Genomic DNA, 20,461 nt, shown 5'->3' with positions numbered 1-20,461 from the left:
AGTGCAGATCAGAGTGCATGCAGGGAGCATCCCTGCAGAGGGGTGCTCTGTTGACAGAGCACGGGGAGTGGGGGAGCAATGAGCTCTGTGTTTCTGAAGGACCTCGGCGAGATCAGTACGTGTGGGAAAGAGTTTGTGAAGGACGCTCACGGAACGTGACTTTGCACTGGTTGGATGATTCCCGATTGCATGGACAGGTGACAACAGCACAGGATGGACAGAAACAGAAAGGGCAGGGTCCGTTAGCAAGGCTAGACTCACTGGTTCCTCATGTGGTTTCTTCTAGAGCTGTTCTTCTGAGCACGTACCGTCCTGGGGACACACAGTCTTTCATTCTCTGGGGTTCATAACTTGGGGCCAGAAACCCCCTGACAGCCTCAAGCAGTCCATTGCTTATTGATTCCGAAATAGCCCGCCTTTTACTTTTTCTTGTTTTCATTCTTCTCAAGCATGGCCAAGGCTTGCCTGGAACCAAACCCAGGGCGCCTTAAAGAGAGCAGTGAAAAACTTGACAAAAGAGTATCCTGGGTAGACCCCACTTTCATGCCCTCCAACTCCCGTTGGCTGTCTGCACAGAAGAACCTCCATTTCTCCAATGGGGATGGTAGCAACTGCTCTTTTTCCTCTAGGGGTGTTGATCCCTATGACAAGCCGAACACCATCTACGTCGAGCGGCACGAGCCCTCTGGCTACTCCACGGTGTTCCGAAGTACAGACTTCTTCCAGTCCCGGGAGAACCAGGAAGTGATCCTGGAGGAAGTGAGAGACTTTCAGCTCCGGGACAAGTACATGTTTGCTACCAAGGTGGTGGTAAGTTGAAGGCACTAAGGAATAAAGTCCCTTTGAGTTTCCTTTCTGAGGTTTGGCATGCTGTGATCCAGCAGGTGAGTTTACGCAAGCAGGGACTGGATTGGGGCGCCCACGGGAGCTTGACTGAGGGGCACTGGACGTAGATGAACCTTCCCGTGGGGCTTGGACGGTCCCGGGAGGTTGGAGGAGGTGGAGACGCTTAGACAACCACTCAGGGTGTCTGTGGGACCTTGGAATTTGTCTCCTGGTAGCAAAGCCTCCTTGTGAAACACGTGCTTCTTTGATGAGGCTCCTGGGTGGCTCAGTCGGTTAAGCATCTGACTTAGGCTCAGGTCATGATCTCGCGGTTCATGACTTCAAGCTCCGCGTCGGGCTCTGTGCTGACAGCTCAGAGCCTGGAGCCTGCTTCGGATTCTGTGTCTCCCACTCTCTGCCCCTCCCACACTCACGTTCTGTCTCTCTCTTTCTCTCTCTCTCCCAAAAATGAACAGTTAGAAAATTAAAAAAAAAACACAAACCTAAACACACGTTTCTTTGACATCCCAATTAAAAGAACACAGAAAGGAGAGGTGGGGCTCAGTGGTGATTTTCTTTCATCTCGCTGCCTGATTCCTTTCACATTAGGGTGATGTCTTTGGGAATTCTGGACACATGTTAATTTCCATGGCTAATAGAATGTGTAGTCACTGGCTAGTGGGAGTTAATGCTCGAAGAAAAGCAGTGATTAAGCTTCCAGCTGTCAGTAAGTAGCTTAACTTCTCAGCCTTTGGGAAAATCGTCCCCTTGATTTGATGTGTTGGATGGAGCCAGATGCTGGAATGGAGGGCTTGCTCATTTAAACGCAGAGTTGATTATTTAACAGGGCTTGCTTTGCCGCTGTGTCAAATTGTAGGTTGCAACTGTACTGCCCTTGTGTAAAGGAAGAACCTGCCCTGACCCAGAGCAGGTTGGGCTGCTCTTTCTGGAGTGCTATAAGCTTATTTTCTCAATGGCGGCCATTCCCTTCTTGACCTCAGGCTCTGACCATGGCCGCTGGCAGGCACTTTCCTTTCCATCACACTTGACCTTAGGGACTAAGATCAGGTGTAATATTTTCCTTCAGGTTCTCACTTACTTGTATGATTGGTAGCTGGCCTGGCAGAAGCAGGCCACCCCACCTTGGGAGGACTTCGGGGTGGAGAGAGGACTTCCCCCTCAAGGAAAGCAGAGAGTAAAGGTTGCGTTGAGAAGATGTGGGGGGCTAGAGGCAAGAAAGAGTCCCCATTGCCTACTTTGCAAAATGGTTTTCTTTTTATGTTTTTAAACACTTACTCATTTTTTTTTTGAGAGACAGAGACAGTGCAAGCACGGGAGGGACAGAGAGAGAGGGAGACACAGAATCCAAGGCAGGCTCCAGGCTCTGAGCTGTCAGCCCAGAGCCCGACGTGGGGCTCGAACTCACAGAGTGTGAGATCATGACCTGAGCCAAAGTCGGATGCTTAACTGACTGAGCCACCCAGGCGCCCCTGCGAAACCACTAAAATTATGGCAGTTTTTCTTCTGTCAAGCTGTTTGCATTGGGTCACTTGTTGGTCCTTCCTTTCCTGCCTTGCCTGTCACTTTCTCTCACACACGCACGGTGGCCACTAGGCAGGCACCCTTGGATTGTCCTGGGCAGAGGTGTGGTGAGGGGAGCTCAGGGTGAGAAACCAGGCCTGAGAACTGATTCCTTGTGACATGTTCTTGGCCCTCCTGAGGTCCCGGATTGTTCCCAGTCTTTCAGGGCTCCTGGATCTTTCCTGTGTGAGTTCCTTGGGCCTGAATTTATTTATATGATTTTAGTGTCCTTCTATTGACCGAGTTGGGGCTGAGGTGGAGCGCTATTTTACGTCCCTCTCACCCCTATTATTTCTGGATCTCACACCCAAGAGCTGAAGTTATATCCCAGCTGGAACTTTCTGTGCCCTCCACGCGGACCTAACGACTATGTCTGTTCTCTCTCGACATAGCTGCTTTGCAGACTGCTGGCAGCAAGTTTATTGTTAGTCCTGGCCAGTGGTCAGATGAGAGGCCGTGTCTGTTTTGTTCATCACTGATGTAGTACCCAGCATGCTGCTCGGTGCTTGATCCAGAGCAAGCGTACAATAGTTGAATGAATGCCATCTTCGCCTGTCTAGTTTAGAAAGCATAGGCCAGTCGATTATTTTTGGTGGGGTAGGGGGTGTTAAATGATCGGTATTTTCATTGTCAACTCTCAGCTCTCTGCATGGCTTGATGGTGAGCCACCAGGTTCCAAGGTCAGTGGTGTTAGCTCGAGGCTCTAGGTCAGAGGCGGATGAGGTCGGCCACCCCATGGAAGCGTTTCTCAAATGGCGGTCTTAGGAGCACGCACGGCACCGTCACGCAGGGGCACGTATTCCAAATGCAGATGGCAGGACCCAAATGCATTATTTTCTGAGCATTCCTAGGCTGCCGAAGAATCTCCAACATTCGAGAAGCTCTTCCCTGAGGCCTTCTGTCTGCAGATGCTTTCGATAATAGTCCATTGTGTTGTCCAAGGAACATTGTAGATTGGATGGGTTGATGAGGGAAGAAACACAACTGGCAGTGGATGATAAAATGAGTATTTTCTTCCTTTGAATTCCTTCCTTCTTACTACATTAGACTGTTGAGCCATGCGGATAAACAACATTGGACTTGGTTGGATAACCCTATCAGTGGGAGTGTTGAGGTCTGCAAGTATAACTTCTTTTTATTTATTTATTTATTTATTTTCAACGTTTATTTATTTTTGGGACAGAGAGAGACAGAGCATGAACGGGGGAGGGGCAGAGAGAGAGGGAGACACAGAATCGGAAACAGGCTCCAGGCCCTGAGCCATCAGCCCAGAGCCCGACGCGGGGCTCGAACTCACGGACCGCGAGATCGTGACCTGGCTGAAGTCGGACGCTTAACCGACTGCGCCACCCAGGCGCCCCTGCAAGTATAACTTCTTATCTGGGGTGTACTTAGCACTCGGGCTGCCTGGGTGTGGGGAATTCTGAGTGACCTTAATATTAAACTGATTCAAATCAAATCACGGAGCTAATTGGAAAACCACAGAAAATTGGTCTTGGATGATTAACTCTCTTGCTTTTCTCCAGTACCATGAATGGTTACAATTCTCTGCCAGTTAGCTTTTTAGAACACGTGGGGACAGCCATCTGGATTCTGGACTGAAGCTGGTATCTGACTCTTCAGCATCCCCTGGTGCCCTGTTGGCCTGGATCTTACGTCATATGTGCTTTTGGTCTGATGCCCTTTGATGTATGTATTTTTATAGTTTACGTATTTATTTTATTTTTTCATTTATTTTTGAGAGAGACAGAGACAGTGTGAGCAGGGGAGGGGCAGAGAGAGAGGGAGAGAGAGAAAATCCCAAGCAGGCTCTGTGCTGTCAGCGCAGAGCCCGATATGGGGTTCCAGCTCAGGAAACCGTGAGATCGTGAGCTGAGCTGAAACCAAGAGTCGGGACGCTTAACCGACTGAGCCACCCAGGTGCCCCTCCTTTCATATCTTTTTTAACCTAAGTTTAATTTTTATTCCTTGTTTTTTGGCGCAAAGTTCACTTACTTGTCTTCATAGTCCACCTCACAATGATAGGCCGTTAAAGCAGCATCGAGATACTTCTGCAAACCAACTTCGGTTTGTTAACTTGGCAATCTGTAGCTGTTAGGTTCTTGCTGGTAGATATCAACAGTTGCCAGAATGTCGGAGGTGGGTGACAGCTAGCTGCTCCTCTGTAGGTTCACCACCAGTTTACCATGGTCCAAGCCAGGTTCAGACCTTTCTGGCACATATGTGTATCAGTAAGCAAAGACCCACTCTGTATGGGCTTGATGGTATTTCCTCTGTTCTTACAGGTGATGCAGACACAATGTTCTAGAGCAGGGATTGGCAAACTATGGCCCTTCCCTTGTTTTTGTCAATAAAGTTTTATTGAAACAGCTATTTCATTTGCCCCCATGTTGTCTGTCACTGCTTTCATGTTACAGTGGCAGAACTGAATAGTTGCATGGAGGCAGGATGGCATACAAAGTCTAAAATATTTCTCTATGGATCTTTACAGAAAACCGACCCTTGTTGTGGAGGCAAGATTCTGTTACCCTTTGAGTTGGCATCAGGCAACTGGAATCCTCTAGCTTGATAAGTCATAGGCATTACCCCTAAAAGTTTAGGTTACGGGCCTCCTTAAATTGTTATGTCCTGTTCATGCCAACGTATATATCTTTAGGATATTATCGCCAATTCAAATATCTTGCATGCTGCTGATCTCCCAAGACAGCTCATTTGTACTTTCGCTATTCTGACCAACCAACCACTAATTTCAGTATTCGAAACCAGTTTCTAATGCTCATTATGCTAATTTAAAGTCTCTAAGGATGATAGAGATAATGAGAAAACTTAGGAATTGTCTCAGGATTGTGGGCTTCTCTATGAGAAGTTAGCTGACCATAGTTGCAGCGTGAATTTTAGGATAACTGTCCAAAACCAAGCTATCGACAAATTAATTTAATCGTAACATTACTTCAGTGCGCGTAAACATAACGCTAGGTATAAGCACTTAATGCTTCTAACTTAAGCGCGGCAGTAAAACCCAAACACATTTACAGATTGTAAATAAAACTATAATACCAAGAAGTTTAAAATTAATTTTTATAACACCTTTATTGAGATATAATTCTATGCCATAAAATTCCCCCTTTTAAAATGTACAGGTTGTCAGTATATTCACAAGGCTGGGTAATGCTTATTGTTACCTGATTCCAGAACAGTTTCATCACCCTCTTACCCCCATTCTATTCTCCTTGCCTCCCAGCCTCTGGCAGCCACATATCTATTTCCTGCCTTACAGAATTGCCTGTTCTGAACTTTTTTTTTAAGTTTTATTTTTATTTATTTGAGAGAGACAGCGCGAGTGGGGGAGGGTGGAGAACTCCGACCAGGTTCCCTGGAAAGCCTGAAGCTCGAATTCATGAAACCAAGAGTCGGGTGCATAATCGACTGAGCCACTGGGCGCCCCACCTGTTCTGGACATTTTGTGTAAAGAGAATCTTATCCTATGTGATCTTTGGCAACTGTTTTCTTTCCTAGTATAATATTGTCAGATTTCATCTGGGTTTATTGAGGATGATCAGAATTCATGTGTTTTTAGGTTCATTGCCAGTTCAAATCTCTTGTTGAACCCCTCTGGGGATTTTTTTTTTCTTGTGAGTTATTGTACTTTTCCACTCAAGAATTTCCATTTATATAATTTCTATATCTTTATGGATATTCTTTCTTTGGTGAGATAGTGTTCTCATACTTTCCTTTAAGTTTTGTGACATGGTTCCCTTTAATTTTTAAAAGAAATTTTAATATAATTTATTATCAAATTGGTTTCCATACAGTGCCCCGTGTGCATCCCAACAGTGCCCTCCTCCATGCCCATCACCCACTTTCCCCTCTCCCCTACCCCACATCAACCCTCAGTTTGTTCTCAGTATCCAAGAATCTCTTATGGTTTGCCTCCCTCCCTCTCTGTTTGAAACTATTTTTTTCCCCTTCCCCTCCCCCATGGCCCTCCGTTAAGTTTCTCAAGATCCACATATGAGTGAAGACATATGGTATCTGTTTTTCTCTGAATGACTTATTTCACTTAGCATAATACCCTTCAGTTCCATCCACCTTGTTGCAAATGGCACGATTTCATTCTTATTGCCAAGTAGTATTCCATGGTATATGTTAACCACATCTTCTTTATCCATTTGCCGGTTGATGGACATTTAGGCTCTTTCCATCATTTGGCTATTGTTGAGAGTGCTGCTATAAACATTGGGGTACAAGTGCCCCTATGCGTCGGCACTCCTGTATCCCTTGGGTAAATTCCTAGCAGTGAAAAAAAATTATTTTAAGTTTATGTATTTTTGAGAGAAAGGCAGAGCAAGCAGGGGAGGGGCAGAGAGAGAGGGTGAGAGAGAATCCCAAGCAGGCTTCACATTGTCAGCATGGAGCCCAATGCAGGACTTGAGCTCATGAACCTGTGCCGAAACCTGTGTCGGATGCTGAACTGAGCCACCCACGCGTCCCCCCTTTCATTTTTTTGAACTTATTTATAATAAGGATTTAAATTTTTGTCTCTAAATCCAGTATCTGGCCTTCCTCAGGAACGGTTTTCACTGACTGTTTTGTGTGTGTGTGTGTGCGCGCGCGCGCGAGCGTGTGTGTGTGTTGGGGGGTCATACTTTACTATTTGCTTGTCTTGTCATTTTTTTGGTTGAAAGTAAGACATTTTAGATGATATAATGTGGCAGCCCCTCAAGGCAGGATTTTTTTGTTGTTGCCTTTTGCTATTGTTATTCTTGCCTATCTTTGTTTTGTTTGTGAGCTCCCTGCATTCATTTTGTGGTGTTTGTATTTTTCGTTGTGGAGGTCTATGAAATGTTTGATAATTAGGCTTAGTGATCTGCTAATGATTGAATAGAAATTTTTTTAATGTTTATTTATTTTTGAAAGAGAGATAACGAGCAGGGGAGGGGCAGAGAGAGAGAGAGAGAGAGAGAATTCCAAGCAGGCTCAGTACTGTCAGTGCAGAGCCCGACGCAGGGCTCGGACTCACCAACTGTGAAATCGTTACCTGAGCCGAAATCAAGAGTCGGACACATAACCAGCTGAGCCACTCAGGCGCGGCTAGAGATTTTCTTAAATTCTTTGAACTTTCTGGTAGCTTTTGCCAAGGGCCTCTGAGCGTGGGTTGGGGGCCTGCTTTCAGTGCCATCTACAACTCTGCCTTAGCCTTCGGTTCCTGTTCCTGTAGAGCCCAAGGTTACTAGCCAGCCTCGAGAGATCAGGCCCTTTTCGCTTCAACCCTCATCATACTCACAGCTCGCAGATGCGTGTGTGTGAACTCGTAGATGCCCCGGGATATTTCACACCTTATCAGAGCCTCTTACAGGCATCTGCTTCCCCCGTTTTTCCTTCCACGCTTTTTAGTTAGCCTTTTGGTAGCTCCGAGTGGTCATGCTTCTCCAGCAGCTGTGATGTTAAACCTTTGCCAGTTGTCACTGTTTTCCGTAAATGACCTGGCTGTAGGTGTGTTTGTGCAGTGAGCGGAGTCAGGTGATATGAACAGAAGGCCTGGGGATGCAGTTTTGAAGCAAGCCATGGGAGTACTCTGTGCGTCTGTGCTCTCCGGGGACCGCTAGGCTGCTGGTTTTCACAGTTAGGTTTCCACGGCTACCACAGAGCGAGAAGGGGACGGGACTGAGGCCACGAAGTCATCTCTATCGCTGTGCTTCAGTCACGCTTCTTGAGTAAGTGCCCCTTGTGTTTTGGTGAGCCTTTATTTAATTTTTAGAACTCTGAGAAAGTTGACGTGGAGAGTTTTCTGTCAGCGTTCCTGCTGCCTTTCGGACATGAGCGGAGTTTGAGAGTTCTTCCTCTGACATGCCGGACGTGCTTCTGATGAATATCAGCTTCGTGAAACTTTTTGTAATCGTGGGCGTGTTCGAATGTGCACGAAAGAACAGTTTATACCGATAGGATCTCCTCCGCAGGTGCCGTCATTCGGCCTTAGTATTATTTATATTTTTGCGATGTTTGCTTTATTACATTTGCTAATCTCTTTTCATGGGTGTCTTGGAATATTTTAAAGCAAATCTTAAATATATGTATAAAATATATATAAACTCTTATCTGTAAATATTTCAGGATAAACAACATTAACGTGGACGATGATGTTTCCCTGAAACTTTGTTACTGCTCCGAAGGAGAAGGTGGTCGTAAATGCTGTAGCCCGAGAGCTTCTGAATTGGTGTTCACCATGTGCCTTGGGGTCCCTCATTCTCTGGCCACTTTTCTCTGTGAAACTTTGAATTGAATAGCTCACTGTGACATCCTTTGGCCTTTACTCAGCAAGAATGCATCATTTATTTGGATCTTTCCTTGCTCTTTTCTCCTTGATGTCTCATTTCCTTTTTTTGCTTTTTTTTTTTTAATGTTTATTCATTTTTGAGAGAGAGAGAAAGAGAGAGAAAGAGAGAGAATGAGTGGGGGAGGAGCAGAAAGAGAGGGAGATACAGACTCCAAAGCAGGCTCCAGGCTCTGAGCTGTCAGCACAGAGCCCGACGCGGGGCTCGAACCCACGAACCACGAGATCATGACCTGAGCCAACGTCGGACGCTTAACCGACTGAGCTGCCGAGGCACCGCTCCTTTTTTTGCTCTTGACCTAATCTCAAACATGAATGCAAGTGCGCCCTCTGAAATTCAGATTATTCAGATACACATTTATTTTTCCTTGTCAGAATGAAAACACTAAGTGAAAAAAAATCTTATCATAAATTCTCAGACCCTATAATATTGGCATTAAATTGAAACATTTAAGTAACCCCGGATGCTGGTGAAAGTGTTTGTGTTGGGAGATGCATTAACTGTGGGCTTTTCAGGAAGGCTATTTCTTCTGTCAAAAATGAAAATTTTGACCTAGGAGCTTTAAGAATGGCATCCTACATATATTCTTATGTAGTTCTGAAAAAGGGAATACGTACAAGCATAGTCACCGAAAAGTACTTCTGGAGATAACGCCAGTGCCCGTGAGCTGTTAAATGGAAGATGTCTAAGAGCCTCTGTTAACGAAAAAAAGTTGAATTGCATAACAGTATTTCTATCACAATCTCCTCTGTATATAGAAAATAAAATTGCACGTATCCAGTTTGCATTGTGTTTGGATACTGGTAACAGACAAGAAATGAAAGTGGCTTAATGAAGACAGAGGCTTCTTTTTCTCGCATCAGTGCTGCCTCGAGGTTGGCAGTCTAGGGCTGGTATGTCGGTGCCCTGCTGTCATGGGGGACCCAGCCCTCTCTCTTCCTTTTCCACCAACCTGCCTAATGATTTCCATTCTCAAGGTTCCCTCTGGGTCTGAGACGTCTGTAGTAGCCTTTAAGTCTTTGTGGGAGTTAGGAAGAGTGAGGACAGGTAGAAAGGCCAAAATAGGACCCCTTCCAGCTGATTCCATCCCTTTAAGCAGCCTTCCGAGAAACCCAATACCACATTTCTGTTTATACCCTTCGATTAGCACACAGTCACATGGCCACATGAGATTACATAAAAGGCAGAGAACCCTAGTGGTTTATTTGGGGTGACAGTCAAGGTCCTGGTGCGAAGGAGAAAGGAATCATGGGTGTTGGGTAAATGTAGCCGGGTCTGTCACTATATAAATATGCTTTCAGGCATGATGGCACAGAATACTTCTGTAAGCACCCATGAGAGCCCGTTACCCCTGGGTACCCTGGGGAGCAGAGTAGGAGGAGAGAGTGAGGGGAGGGAGAGCGTCTGCCTTTTACCTTATAGCCGGCTGTACTGTTGGAGATTTCTTTCTCAGGAGCACGTTTTACTTCTACAATTGTGGTAAAGAGAAACTCAACAACCACGGAAACCCATGGTTCATTAAGGAAAGTATTAGATCATCTATCTGATAATCCATAGTGTGCCACAGTTTCATTGTTAATGTGTTTCTTGGTGGCAGGAAAGTATTACGGTAACTCCTTAAGAGGACCTGAGGAGCAAGCCGGAACGTCCAGGCTTAGGAATCATTATGGTCCCAGAAGGAAGTGGGACAGATGTGTTTTGAGGTTTCTTGTGACCTTTGTATTCTGTGACGTACTGCATTTATGGAGTAAGACTGGGCTTGGTATGAATTCTCAATTCTGCTGACCAACAGTGCGCATTAAGAATGCTTACTGGGGGCACCTGGGTGGCTCAGTTGGTTAAGCATCCGACTTCAGCTCAGGTATGATCTCACAGTTCATGGGTTTGAGCCCCGCGTTGACCTCTGTGCTGACGGCTCAGAGCCTGGAGCCTGTTTCAGATTCTGTGTCTACCTCTCTCTCTGCCCCTCTCCCACTCGCTGTCTGTCTCCCTCTCTCTCAAAATTAAATAAACATTAAAAAAAAAAAAAAAAAAAAGAATGCTTACCTGATGATGGGCCCTGGTGTCACTGAGAAAAGTGGCTCCTTTCTAAGGTATAACCACAGTAGGAAGTAGTAAAACATAAAGCATAAAATAAAAGTGTGTGTTTCACGGACATCTGTGTATTCATGTATATTAATAGGGATTTATATAGGGTAACTTAAATGAATCCTCTGACCTTTATAAATAGGTATAAAATTTTATTGACTCAAGGAGGGCTTTTGGAATTTATGCCTAATGGTTTTGCTGGGAACTGTTTCCTCGTTCAGGTAATATGTTCTGCGCTTTTAACGATCCTGTCGTTTCCTGTGGCCCCATACGGAGTACAAGCCATTAACATGGTTTCCAGTGTGCCATTTTGGAAAGGCGGTGTTTTGCGCCTCCGTACCTGGCTTCTGTAAAACAAACTATTTTCAACCATTTGTTCGGTGTGGTTTGAACATATGAGTATATATATGGCTCCGATGAATCAAGAATAACTTCGTGTCCAGCGGCTTGCTTTTCCAGCAGTGTTTATTGGGCGTATATTGGCACAGGGGATTCAGTTGTTACAGTTAAGAGCAGTTGGTATGCTTCTTACTCTGTAGGAGTTTAAAGTCTGTAATAAACAGTAGCAACATAGCCAAAGGTAAACGAAACCAAATTAACCCCTTCTGGCTGGGGAATCCCACCGTTCCGCTGAGCTCAATCGTCATCTGCGTGATTACGTCCGCACGGAGGGTGCGTCTCCATTTCTGTCCGGATAGACGTGTGACATTTGCTGTCAGTGCTCAGTCCCATGCTTTGAGAGCTGGGAAAAAAAACCACCTTGAGCCTCTACAGTGGTTCTCCTTTTTTGAATCATTGACTCATTGGAGAACCTGGTAAAAAGTGTGTATCTCCCTGGTAGAATAAATGACACCGTCTACACAAACTATTCGCGTATGGGTTTACAAGGTTCCTGGACCATTTAATCCCGTCGACAGAGAAGTCCTGATGCTGAGCAGCTTCTCATTTTCATAGATGAATAAGCTGAGACCTGGAGAAACTGAGTGAATTCCTGATAGTGATTTCATGCACATTTTCAAGATTCCACAGCTGCACTTTGGGGTCTCTAAAACACAGTGCGTTGTGGCCAATGTCCTGTGGAAATGCCCGGTGCTCTACCCAAGAAAACACATCCCGGCAAAAACGTTCATCAGTGAGAAGTGTTAAAAGATTGAAAAATAGGAGCAGTGAAAATTTCCTCAACTCTGTGCAAGTTAAAGCCAGGTGTCACTGAGAAAAAGTTACTTTCTTTTTTCTTTCTTTTTTTTTTTTAAAGTTCATTTTTTTTGAGAGAGAGAGTGAGAGAGCACAAGCAGGTGAGAGGCAGAGAGAAGGAGAGACAGAATCTTAAGCAGGTTCTACGCCATCAGTGCAGAGCCCCATGTGGGGCTTGAACTCATGAACCGTGAGATCGCGACCTGAGCCGAGATTAAGAGTCAGACACTTAACCAACTGAGCCGCCCAGGTAGCCTGAAAAGTGGCTCTTTTTTAAGGTACAACCACAATGGGAAGTAATAACATATAAAGTATAAAAGGGTGTGTTTCACTGACATCTGTGTATTCATATATATTTATAGGGGTATAAATAGGGTAATCTAAATGAATCCTCTGACCTTAGAATCTGTAACCTGAAAATAGGGAAAGAACAGGGAATAAGTTAAAAAAAATTTTTTTTTAATGTTTAAGAGAGAGAGAGGGAGAGACAGAGCCTGAGTAGGGGAGGGGCAGAGAGAGAGGGAGACACAGAATCTGAAGCAGGTTCCAGGCTCTGAGCTGTTAGCACAGAGCCCGACACGGGGCTCAAACCCACGAACTGTCAGATCATGACCTAAGCTGAAGTCGGACACTTAACTGACTGAGCCCCCCGGGTGCCCCAATGTGTATTTATTTTTAAGAGAGAGACAGAGTGCGAGTGGGGGAGGGACAGATCGAGAGGGAGACACAGAATCGGAAGCAGGCTCCAGGCTCTCAGCTGTCAGCCCAGAGCCCGACGCGGGGCTCGAACCCATGAACTATGAGATCATGACCTGAGCTGAGGTTGGATGCTTAACCAACTGAGCCACCCAGGCGCCCCAGGGAATAGGTTTTATATGCGTGGTGTGTGGCTGACCTCACCCTGTGCTGCACTGGGGAGCTGTCGGGGTTAAGCCTCCACCCCCACTCCCAAACCTAGGTTCAGCCACGGGACCATCTTCCCTTCCTCCTTATCTGGTGTTAGGGAGTATCTAGTACCTGTCGGAGACCAGTTGTCTGGGATGAAGGTCATGCAGCCTGAGCCGTGGCCTGAACACAAACGTTGCAAAAATGTGCATTTGCAGTCACACTGTGTTTTGTGCTTTTGGTAGAAATAGAAGGGCCTGACTTCTCCGTTTTCCTTCTTCGCTTATTTTGAGAGGCCGAAACGTGGCACAATTGACATTTCCCCCCTCCTTTTCCTTGACAGCATCTCCTGGGCAGTCCGCAGCCGTCTTCTGTCCAGCTCTGGGTCTCCTTTGGCCGGAAGCCCATGCGAGCGGCCCAGTTTGTCACAAGACATCCTATTAATGTGAGTAGGGTCCGCTTGGGGGTGGAAGGAAGTGTATCGTCCCCATGTAGGGTTCGGGGGAAGGGTGTTGGAGGAATGTCCTTCTGGGTAGGCGTTGGATGGAATCCCCCTGCATTCACTTGCTAGATGGGTCTCTAGAACCATTATGTTTTGGCCATCTTGGTCTGTTTTCTCCGTCTTCCCTGTTTGAAGCACAACTCAACGGGAGCCTTCATTTGCTTTATGTGGAGAGGGATTGGCAGGGAGGTTTGGGACCGGAGTCCGTGGGCTCAGTGTGCCAGTACTAAAGGATTGGGGAGCTAGTGACCACAGTTATTGATGAGGCACCTGCTGTGTTGCTTACAGATGGCCGGGTTCCAAAACAGGATAAGATTTGGGTCCCACCCTTTTAGAAACACACAGGTGGGACATGCGGAGAATCGAGCCGAGGAGGAAATCATATGTAGTCAAACGCTTGACTCCCGCATGTGTGCGTTAGCACGTAGAGATCAGTAGGGACGATTAGCGTCGGCTGGGGTCATCAGAGAGGTGACCACAGGCAGGAGGTGGCATTTAAAAAAAAATTTTTTTTTTTTTACGTTTATTCATTTTTGAGAGAGAGAGAGAGAGACAGAACATGAGCGGGGGAGGGGCAGAAAGAGAGGGAGACAGAATCTGAAGCAGGCTCCAGGCTCTGAGCTGTCAGCACAGAGCCTGATGCGGGGCTCGAACTCATGAGCTGTGAGATCATGACCTGAGCCAAAGTCGGATGTTCAACCGTGGGGCTTGAACTCACGGACCATGAGATCAACACCTGAGCCAAAGTTGGGTGCCCAACCGACTGAGCCACCCAGGCTCCAAAGGTGGCATTTTTTTTTTTAATGTTTATTTATTTCGAGAAAGAGAGAGAGAGAGTGCATGTGCCTGAGTGGGGGAGGGGCAGAGAGAGAGAATCTCAAGCAGGCTCCATGCACAGCCCAACACCAGGCTCAATCCCTTGAGATCATGACCTGAGCCAAAACCAGTCGGACACAACCAACTGAGATTCCCAGGTGCTCCAGGAGGTGGCATTTGAAGGCCTTGCCTCTAGCAGCGGGCGTGGTGGCAGCTGGTAGCTTAGGTGGAGAACATTCTTATAAATTCTTTGCTTTTTATGGGTTCCGCCTTCCTTTGGTACCTTAGAGACAATGCAAGGAAAGGAAATGCACATTAATGTGTATCGTGCTTTGTACTAATGATAGATCTCCTGGGAAAAAGAGGGAGGAGACATTATTAACTACAAAGAGGTTCTAAGGTCATTTACGGAGTCCGGCGGCCCACTCTTTCGTGCCCCATTTGCCGGTAAGGGGCTTACTCCAGCTACAGGGCATCCTCAGCCCCTCGACAGAGAAAGCTGGCCAAGCCTTCACCAAGCTTTGGAAGCTGTCCATGGGCTCCGGGCCTACGCCTGTCCTTGGGACATTTGGAAGTCATTACTTTAGCGTCCATAAGGAAAGCCCACTACGCGGCTGTGTTTTTTGACTTGTGCGTTTTTTGGTTCTTGATTCCAAAGGAATATTACATCGCAGATGCCTCCGAGGACCAGGTATTTGTGTGCGTCAGTCATAGTAACAGCCGCACCAACTTGTACATCTCGGAGGCAGAAGGGCTGAAATTCTCCCTGTCCTTGGAGAACGTGCTGTATTACAGCCCAGGAGGGGCGGGCAGTGACACGCTGGTGAGGTAAGATGATGAGTCCCTCCCCTGCTTTCTTACATCGCTGCAGCCCCCACCATCACGTTGGGTGTTTTTCAACGTTACCTGAGCATCTGGACTCACCTGGTGAGTTTTTGGAAAGCCCGATGCCTGGCTTGTGGTGCTGTTTAACCACTTTGGGGTGTGGCTGGGGTAGGGAGATTAAAACAATTTTTGGGTAATGTTTATTTATTTTGGAGAGACAGAGCACAAGTGGGGGAGGGACAGAGAGAGAGGGAGACACAGAATCTGAAATAGGCTCTGAGCTGTCAGCGCAGAATCCGATGCAGGGCTCGAACTCGGGAACAGCGAGATCACGACCTGAGCCAGAGTCAGACGTTTAACTGACTGAGCTATCCAGGCGCCCCTGGGATATGAAGATGTTAAAAAGCCCTCGGGGGGATTTGGATGTGATGCCAAGGCTGAGCATGTGTCAACCCCTCCCTGGGTTCCCGTCCTTCAGTTGTCTGGCTTTGTGGTCTCTGAGTAAGTGGGAAGAAGCACTTGGAAAATGTCAAGCTGTCATGGGTAGGCTGGTGTGGGTAGCCATGGGGCCTGGCCTCCAAGTGACTCAGGTTAATTGACATTTTTTTTTTTTTTTCTTACTGTAATTGCAAACATTACTCTGTGGGTGTCTATGGAAAGGGACCCGTCTGGTGAAGCTGGCTGGAGGGCAGCGAGGTCTGGCTCTGAGGCCACGACCACCAGGTCAGAGGGCTTGGGATTGCCGTCCATGGTCTCATCAGGCTGGTGATTGATGTAGTCACCACTTCTCTCAACAAGGACACTGCTGCTCTGGGCCAGAGCTTGTTCCAGGCACCGCAGTGAGATCACGTGACCAGTGACGAAAAGGCAAAACAGGGCCCCTGTTCCATGGAGCTTTTGTTCTCACTGGGGGAAGACAGAACATAGACGGATATGTGATTTGCGGGGTGATGGGGAGTGCTGGGAAGCAAAGTGAAGTAAGTTCAGAGGACGGGATTGTGAGCGTGTTGTTTCGTATAGGCTGGTCATGGAAGGCTGTTCTAGGACAGTGACATTTCAGCAGGTGCCTGAGTTATGTGAGGGAGGGAAGAGGCAGGTACCTGGGGAAGGGCACTGCAGGCAGAGGGAACAGCATGCACAGAGGCTGTGAGGTTGGGCGCTGTTGTTTTATTTTAGGAGCGGTGAGAAGGCCAGAGTGGATCCAACAGCTGGAGGAGGAGGGAGAGAACCCAAGATATGGGATCTAAGAGAGCAGGGCTCAGACTGTAGAAGGACTTCGAGAGCATGCAGAGAACTTGCTTTTTCTTCTTTCTAAGCGGAATGTGGAGGGTTTTGACCGGAAGATGGACATGGTCTGATTTAACCCATTACGTTTTTTAAAACCATTTTAAACACTGTGAATTGCATTATATAAAGGAGAGCACACGAAACATAAGTGGACAGTGTTATCAATAATTTCAGGTGAACACTCCTGTGACTTATCTTTGAAAGAAGCCATCTGGATGCTGTGTGCAACGTAAACTCTGGGAAGATTCTGGGAAGCAGAATGGGAAGATTCTGGGAAGCAGTGTTAGAGAAATCCGGGCCAAGTGGGGATTGCTGTGGGCTGGGCCCAGGGCAGTAGTGGCGGAGATGAGGGAAATGGGCAAATTCTGATCCTTTGCTGGTAGATTTGCTGCTCGGCTCTGGAGAATCAAGGGCCCACTGCTGCCTGGGCTGGGCCATTGGCAGAATGATGCCTGGTGCGGAGTCAGGGAGTCAGGGAGTCAGGGAGGGCTGGGTGAAGGGCAGGTGTTGGGGGAAAAAAGCAAGACTTCGGATTTGGACTCACCAGGTCGGCTGTGCCTGTTGGATGCCCACGGGGAGACCTTTCTACGTGGTCTCTGATAGTGCTTTTCCACTCCGTTTCGGCTCTTTTGGAGGTGTGTCCTATTTTATGCCTTACTTCCCCCCCCCCCCCCCGCCCCCACTATAAACTCACGAGTCATTTATTACTCAGTGTGTGTTAATGTGTTCTAAACCATTCCTACCATGATTCAGCCTCAGATTTTTCTGGTTTGGTCAGTGGCAGGCTCTTTGGCCTGGTTCCTGTGTCCTTTTTGTTTTCTTTTTAAAATAATTTATCGAGGTGGAATTCACATAACATTAGCTGACGTATTACCCGTTACATATATATCAGATACATATATATCTGATATATATATTAATGTTTATTTATTTATTTAAAAAAAATTTTTTTTTTCAACGTTTATTTATTTTTGGGACAGAGAGAGACAGAGCATGAACGGGGGAGGGGCAGAGAGAGAGGGAGACACAGAATCGGAAACAGGCTCCAGGCTCTGAGCCATCAGCCCAGAGCCTGACGCGGGGCTCGAACTCCCGGACCGCGAGATCGTGACCTGGCTGAAGTTGGACGCTTAACCGACTGCGCCACCCAGGCGCCCCTTAATGTTTATTTTTGAGAGACAGAGAGTGAGTGGGGGGAGGGGCAGAGAGAGAGGGAGACAGAATCCAAAGCAGGCTCCAGGCTCTGAGCTGTCAGCACAGAGCCCGACGCGGGGCTCGAACTCACGGACCGTGAGATTGTAAACTGAGCCGAAGCGGGACGCTCAACCGACTGAGCCACCCAGGCGCCCCTCCTTCCTTTTATTCTAATTAAAACTATAAGCCATTATTCCTCAGGCCTTTTATAGATTCTGGTTTTTTTTTGCCCCCTCACCTTTAAGAGCCTCTGGCTGTGGAGCAGGTAAATCACAGCTTGCGGAAGGTTTCCTTATCCTCCACATTCGTCAGGTGATCAGGATAGAGATCTCAGGGCAGAGCTGAAGCCAGAAGCCGAGGAGAGCGGCTCCCCAGGAGGCAGTAAGCTCAGTTATGTGACCATATGTCCCTGTCATATACACGCACGGTCCTTTATTTGGTCACAAAGGTCACACTACCGCCCTGCCTGAGCATACGATCCAGTTCGGAAATTGGAAACAGATTTATGTATACACTCACAGACCAACACAGGCTCAGCCTTCTGGTCGCTCTCCTCAGATTTTATCTCACGACTGGAGATCTTCAGATAAGCTTCTTTGAGTCCAGTTTTGTCACCCACTTCTCCATCTCAGCAAGATGAAATGGGCTGAGGGTGAGTGAGCGGATTAGGTGGGCAGGCTGATTAAGAAAAACAGCACAACACAGAGGAAAACAAAACACAGCACTTCTGTGGTATTTGAAATGAGTTGTTCTTTGAACGCAATAGGAAAAGTGCCGAAGAACCGATCCTAACTTGCTTTGAGAACTGGAGAAGGAGTTCCTAACGGGGTGACCCTGGCACTGGGGGGATGGGCAGAGCAGAAGTGTCATGGAAAGTGATGTCTGGGTGGAGGACCAGGTGTGGAGAGGAGATGTCAGGCCTGGCGGGGGGCGACTGAGGAGAACCTCAGATGAGGGCGAGGCGGCCTTGGGTTCTGCAGGGAGGGTGGTCGAGTGGCCCTGGTGTGTGGCCGGGGAGCAGGGGCAGGTGCTGTTGTGAGGGCTAACGAGAAGAAATGTGGGAAAATGGATGAACAGAGGGCGCTCGGGGAGAGGTGAGTTGTCGCAGGGCCAAAGGGGAGCCGACAGGACAGTCTGGGGAGCGTGTGAGGCACAGAGGACAGGTTTCTGCTTGGATCCAAGAGCCCAAAATTCCAGGGGAATGACCAGAGGGAACAAGCAGGGCTCTTTTGATGAGAGAAACCCAGACCTCCCATATGCGTGAAGGAAGCCAGTGGAGCTGATGGTGGCAGCTTCATGATGATGGAATCCAACGCCGTATTGCCGAGGCAAACAGAGAGCAGGTAGATGAGAGATCTTGAACCGATTTCCAAAGCAGCAACCAAAACATAACTCCAGTAGACCTAAGGAAACCACATGTCAGAATATGTGGTCTCAACACCCGTATCTTACTTAGGATTGTGCTCCGTCTCTCACCCTGAGGTAGCTTTGTCAGTGCTTTTTAAAAATGTTCTTTTTCAGGGGCGCCTGGTGGCTCAGTCGGTTAAGCGTCCGACTTGGGCTCAGGTCATGATCTCACGACCAGGGAGTTCGAGTCCTGGATGGGGCTCTGTGCTGACTGCTCAGAGTCTGCTTCGGATTCTCTCTCTCTCTCTGTCTCTCTCCTCTCTCTCTCTCTCTCTCTCTCTCTCTTTCTCTGCCCCTCCCCCGCTCACACTCTGTCTCTCTCTGTGTCTCAAAGATGAATAAACATTAAAAAAAAATTTCAAAAATTTCCTCGTCTGCCTCAGAGCCTGGAGCTTGCTTCTTTCTGTCTGAGGAGGCCAAGCACCCAACCAGCTCAAGATTTATACAGCAGATCATGGAAGAAAGCACTTCTGTGTTTTGTTTTGTTTTGTTTTGTTTTGTGTTTAAACAAAGCCCAGTGGCTCAGAACCCTTCTAAATAAAGGGCACACTTCCAGTTTTGAAAGCCACGTGTGAAGTCTGGTTAGCGCTTCTCCGCGATCTGTCGCATTTGAATCCTGTGGTACCTTTTCAGTGCAGAACTACTTTCCAGTGAAATCAATGTCCTAGCATGGCAGTTCAGGCCTGGGAGGGCTTATTCTCTGCATCACTATTACCAAGTAGAACCTCAAGTTTCTAGAACCATCCTCGCTCTGCATATGGCCTCCTTGGGTAGGGATTCTGCTCTGCTTTCTGACAGAAACCCTATGGGCTTCTGTCCGATCAGCGTGTTGGATAATTCGTCGAAAGTGTAAGGCTGTGTAAGCTGTCACACCGTATTCCTGCAGATTGGGGTAAAGCCCCAGCTCTTCTGTTAGCGTCTGGCAAGACCAGCTTATTGTTTTCCGTTGGCCGAGGCTCACTGGAGGATTTGCGGTGAATTTGTTAGTGAAGAATGGGGTGGGACCCTTTCATCAGCTTTCTGTGTTGTACTCAGCATTCTGAACTCCCTACCGAGGGGATCAGCATCCTGGCCTTCAAGGTTAAAAAACAGTCACATTAAAAAAAACCAGAAAACCAACAGATTATTCAACTGTGACAAGGGACAGGGTGCTGTTACATGCTACAATATGGGCGAATGTTGAAAACATGGGAAAGTAACCATAAAAAAGGCCACATGTTGCACGATTCCGATGATAATGAAACATCCAGAATAGGCAAACCTGGAGAGAGGAAAACTAACTAGTGGCGAGGGCTTGCCAGGACCTGGGATAGGAAGGAGACGGGGAGTGCTTGCCAGTGGGTATGGGGTTTCTTTCTGAGATGCTGGAAAGGTTCTGGAACCAGATAGTGATGCTGGTACAACATAACGTTGCAAGTGTACTTCATGCCATTGAGTTCTGTCCTTTGAAACAGTTAACTTTTATGTTATTTACAATAAAAACATACCAAGGAAATGTCAATTCTGGTTCGCAGCTGTTTATTTT

The 20,461-nt window shown here is 47.2% G+C and overlaps 1 protein-coding gene across 3 annotated transcripts in view; it reads left to right on the top strand.

The window, feature by feature from the left end:
• Positions 1-20,461, top strand: part of SORL1 (sortilin related receptor 1) — a 173,187-nt gene that overhangs the window by 40,875 nt on the left and 111,851 nt on the right. For all 3 annotated transcript variants that reach the window (XM_086678837.1, XM_086678836.1, XM_086678835.1), the window contains exons 6-8: positions 630-810; positions 13,249-13,350; positions 14,882-15,051. In XM_086678837.1, coding sequence (XP_086534963.1) covers positions 630-810; positions 13,249-13,350; positions 14,882-15,051 — 453 coding nt within the window. The remainder of the gene's footprint in view (positions 1-629; positions 811-13,248; positions 13,351-14,881; positions 15,052-20,461) is intronic.

The sequence above is a fragment of the Puma concolor genome, chromosome D1, assembly GCF_028749965.1.
Source record: "Puma concolor isolate L17-30 chromosome D1, mPumCon1.1.hap2, whole genome shotgun sequence".
NCBI lineage: Eukaryota > Metazoa > Chordata > Mammalia > Carnivora > Felidae > Puma > Puma concolor.
Note: the sequence above shows the minus strand (reverse complement) of the source record. Positions and strands in the feature narration are given on the sequence as shown.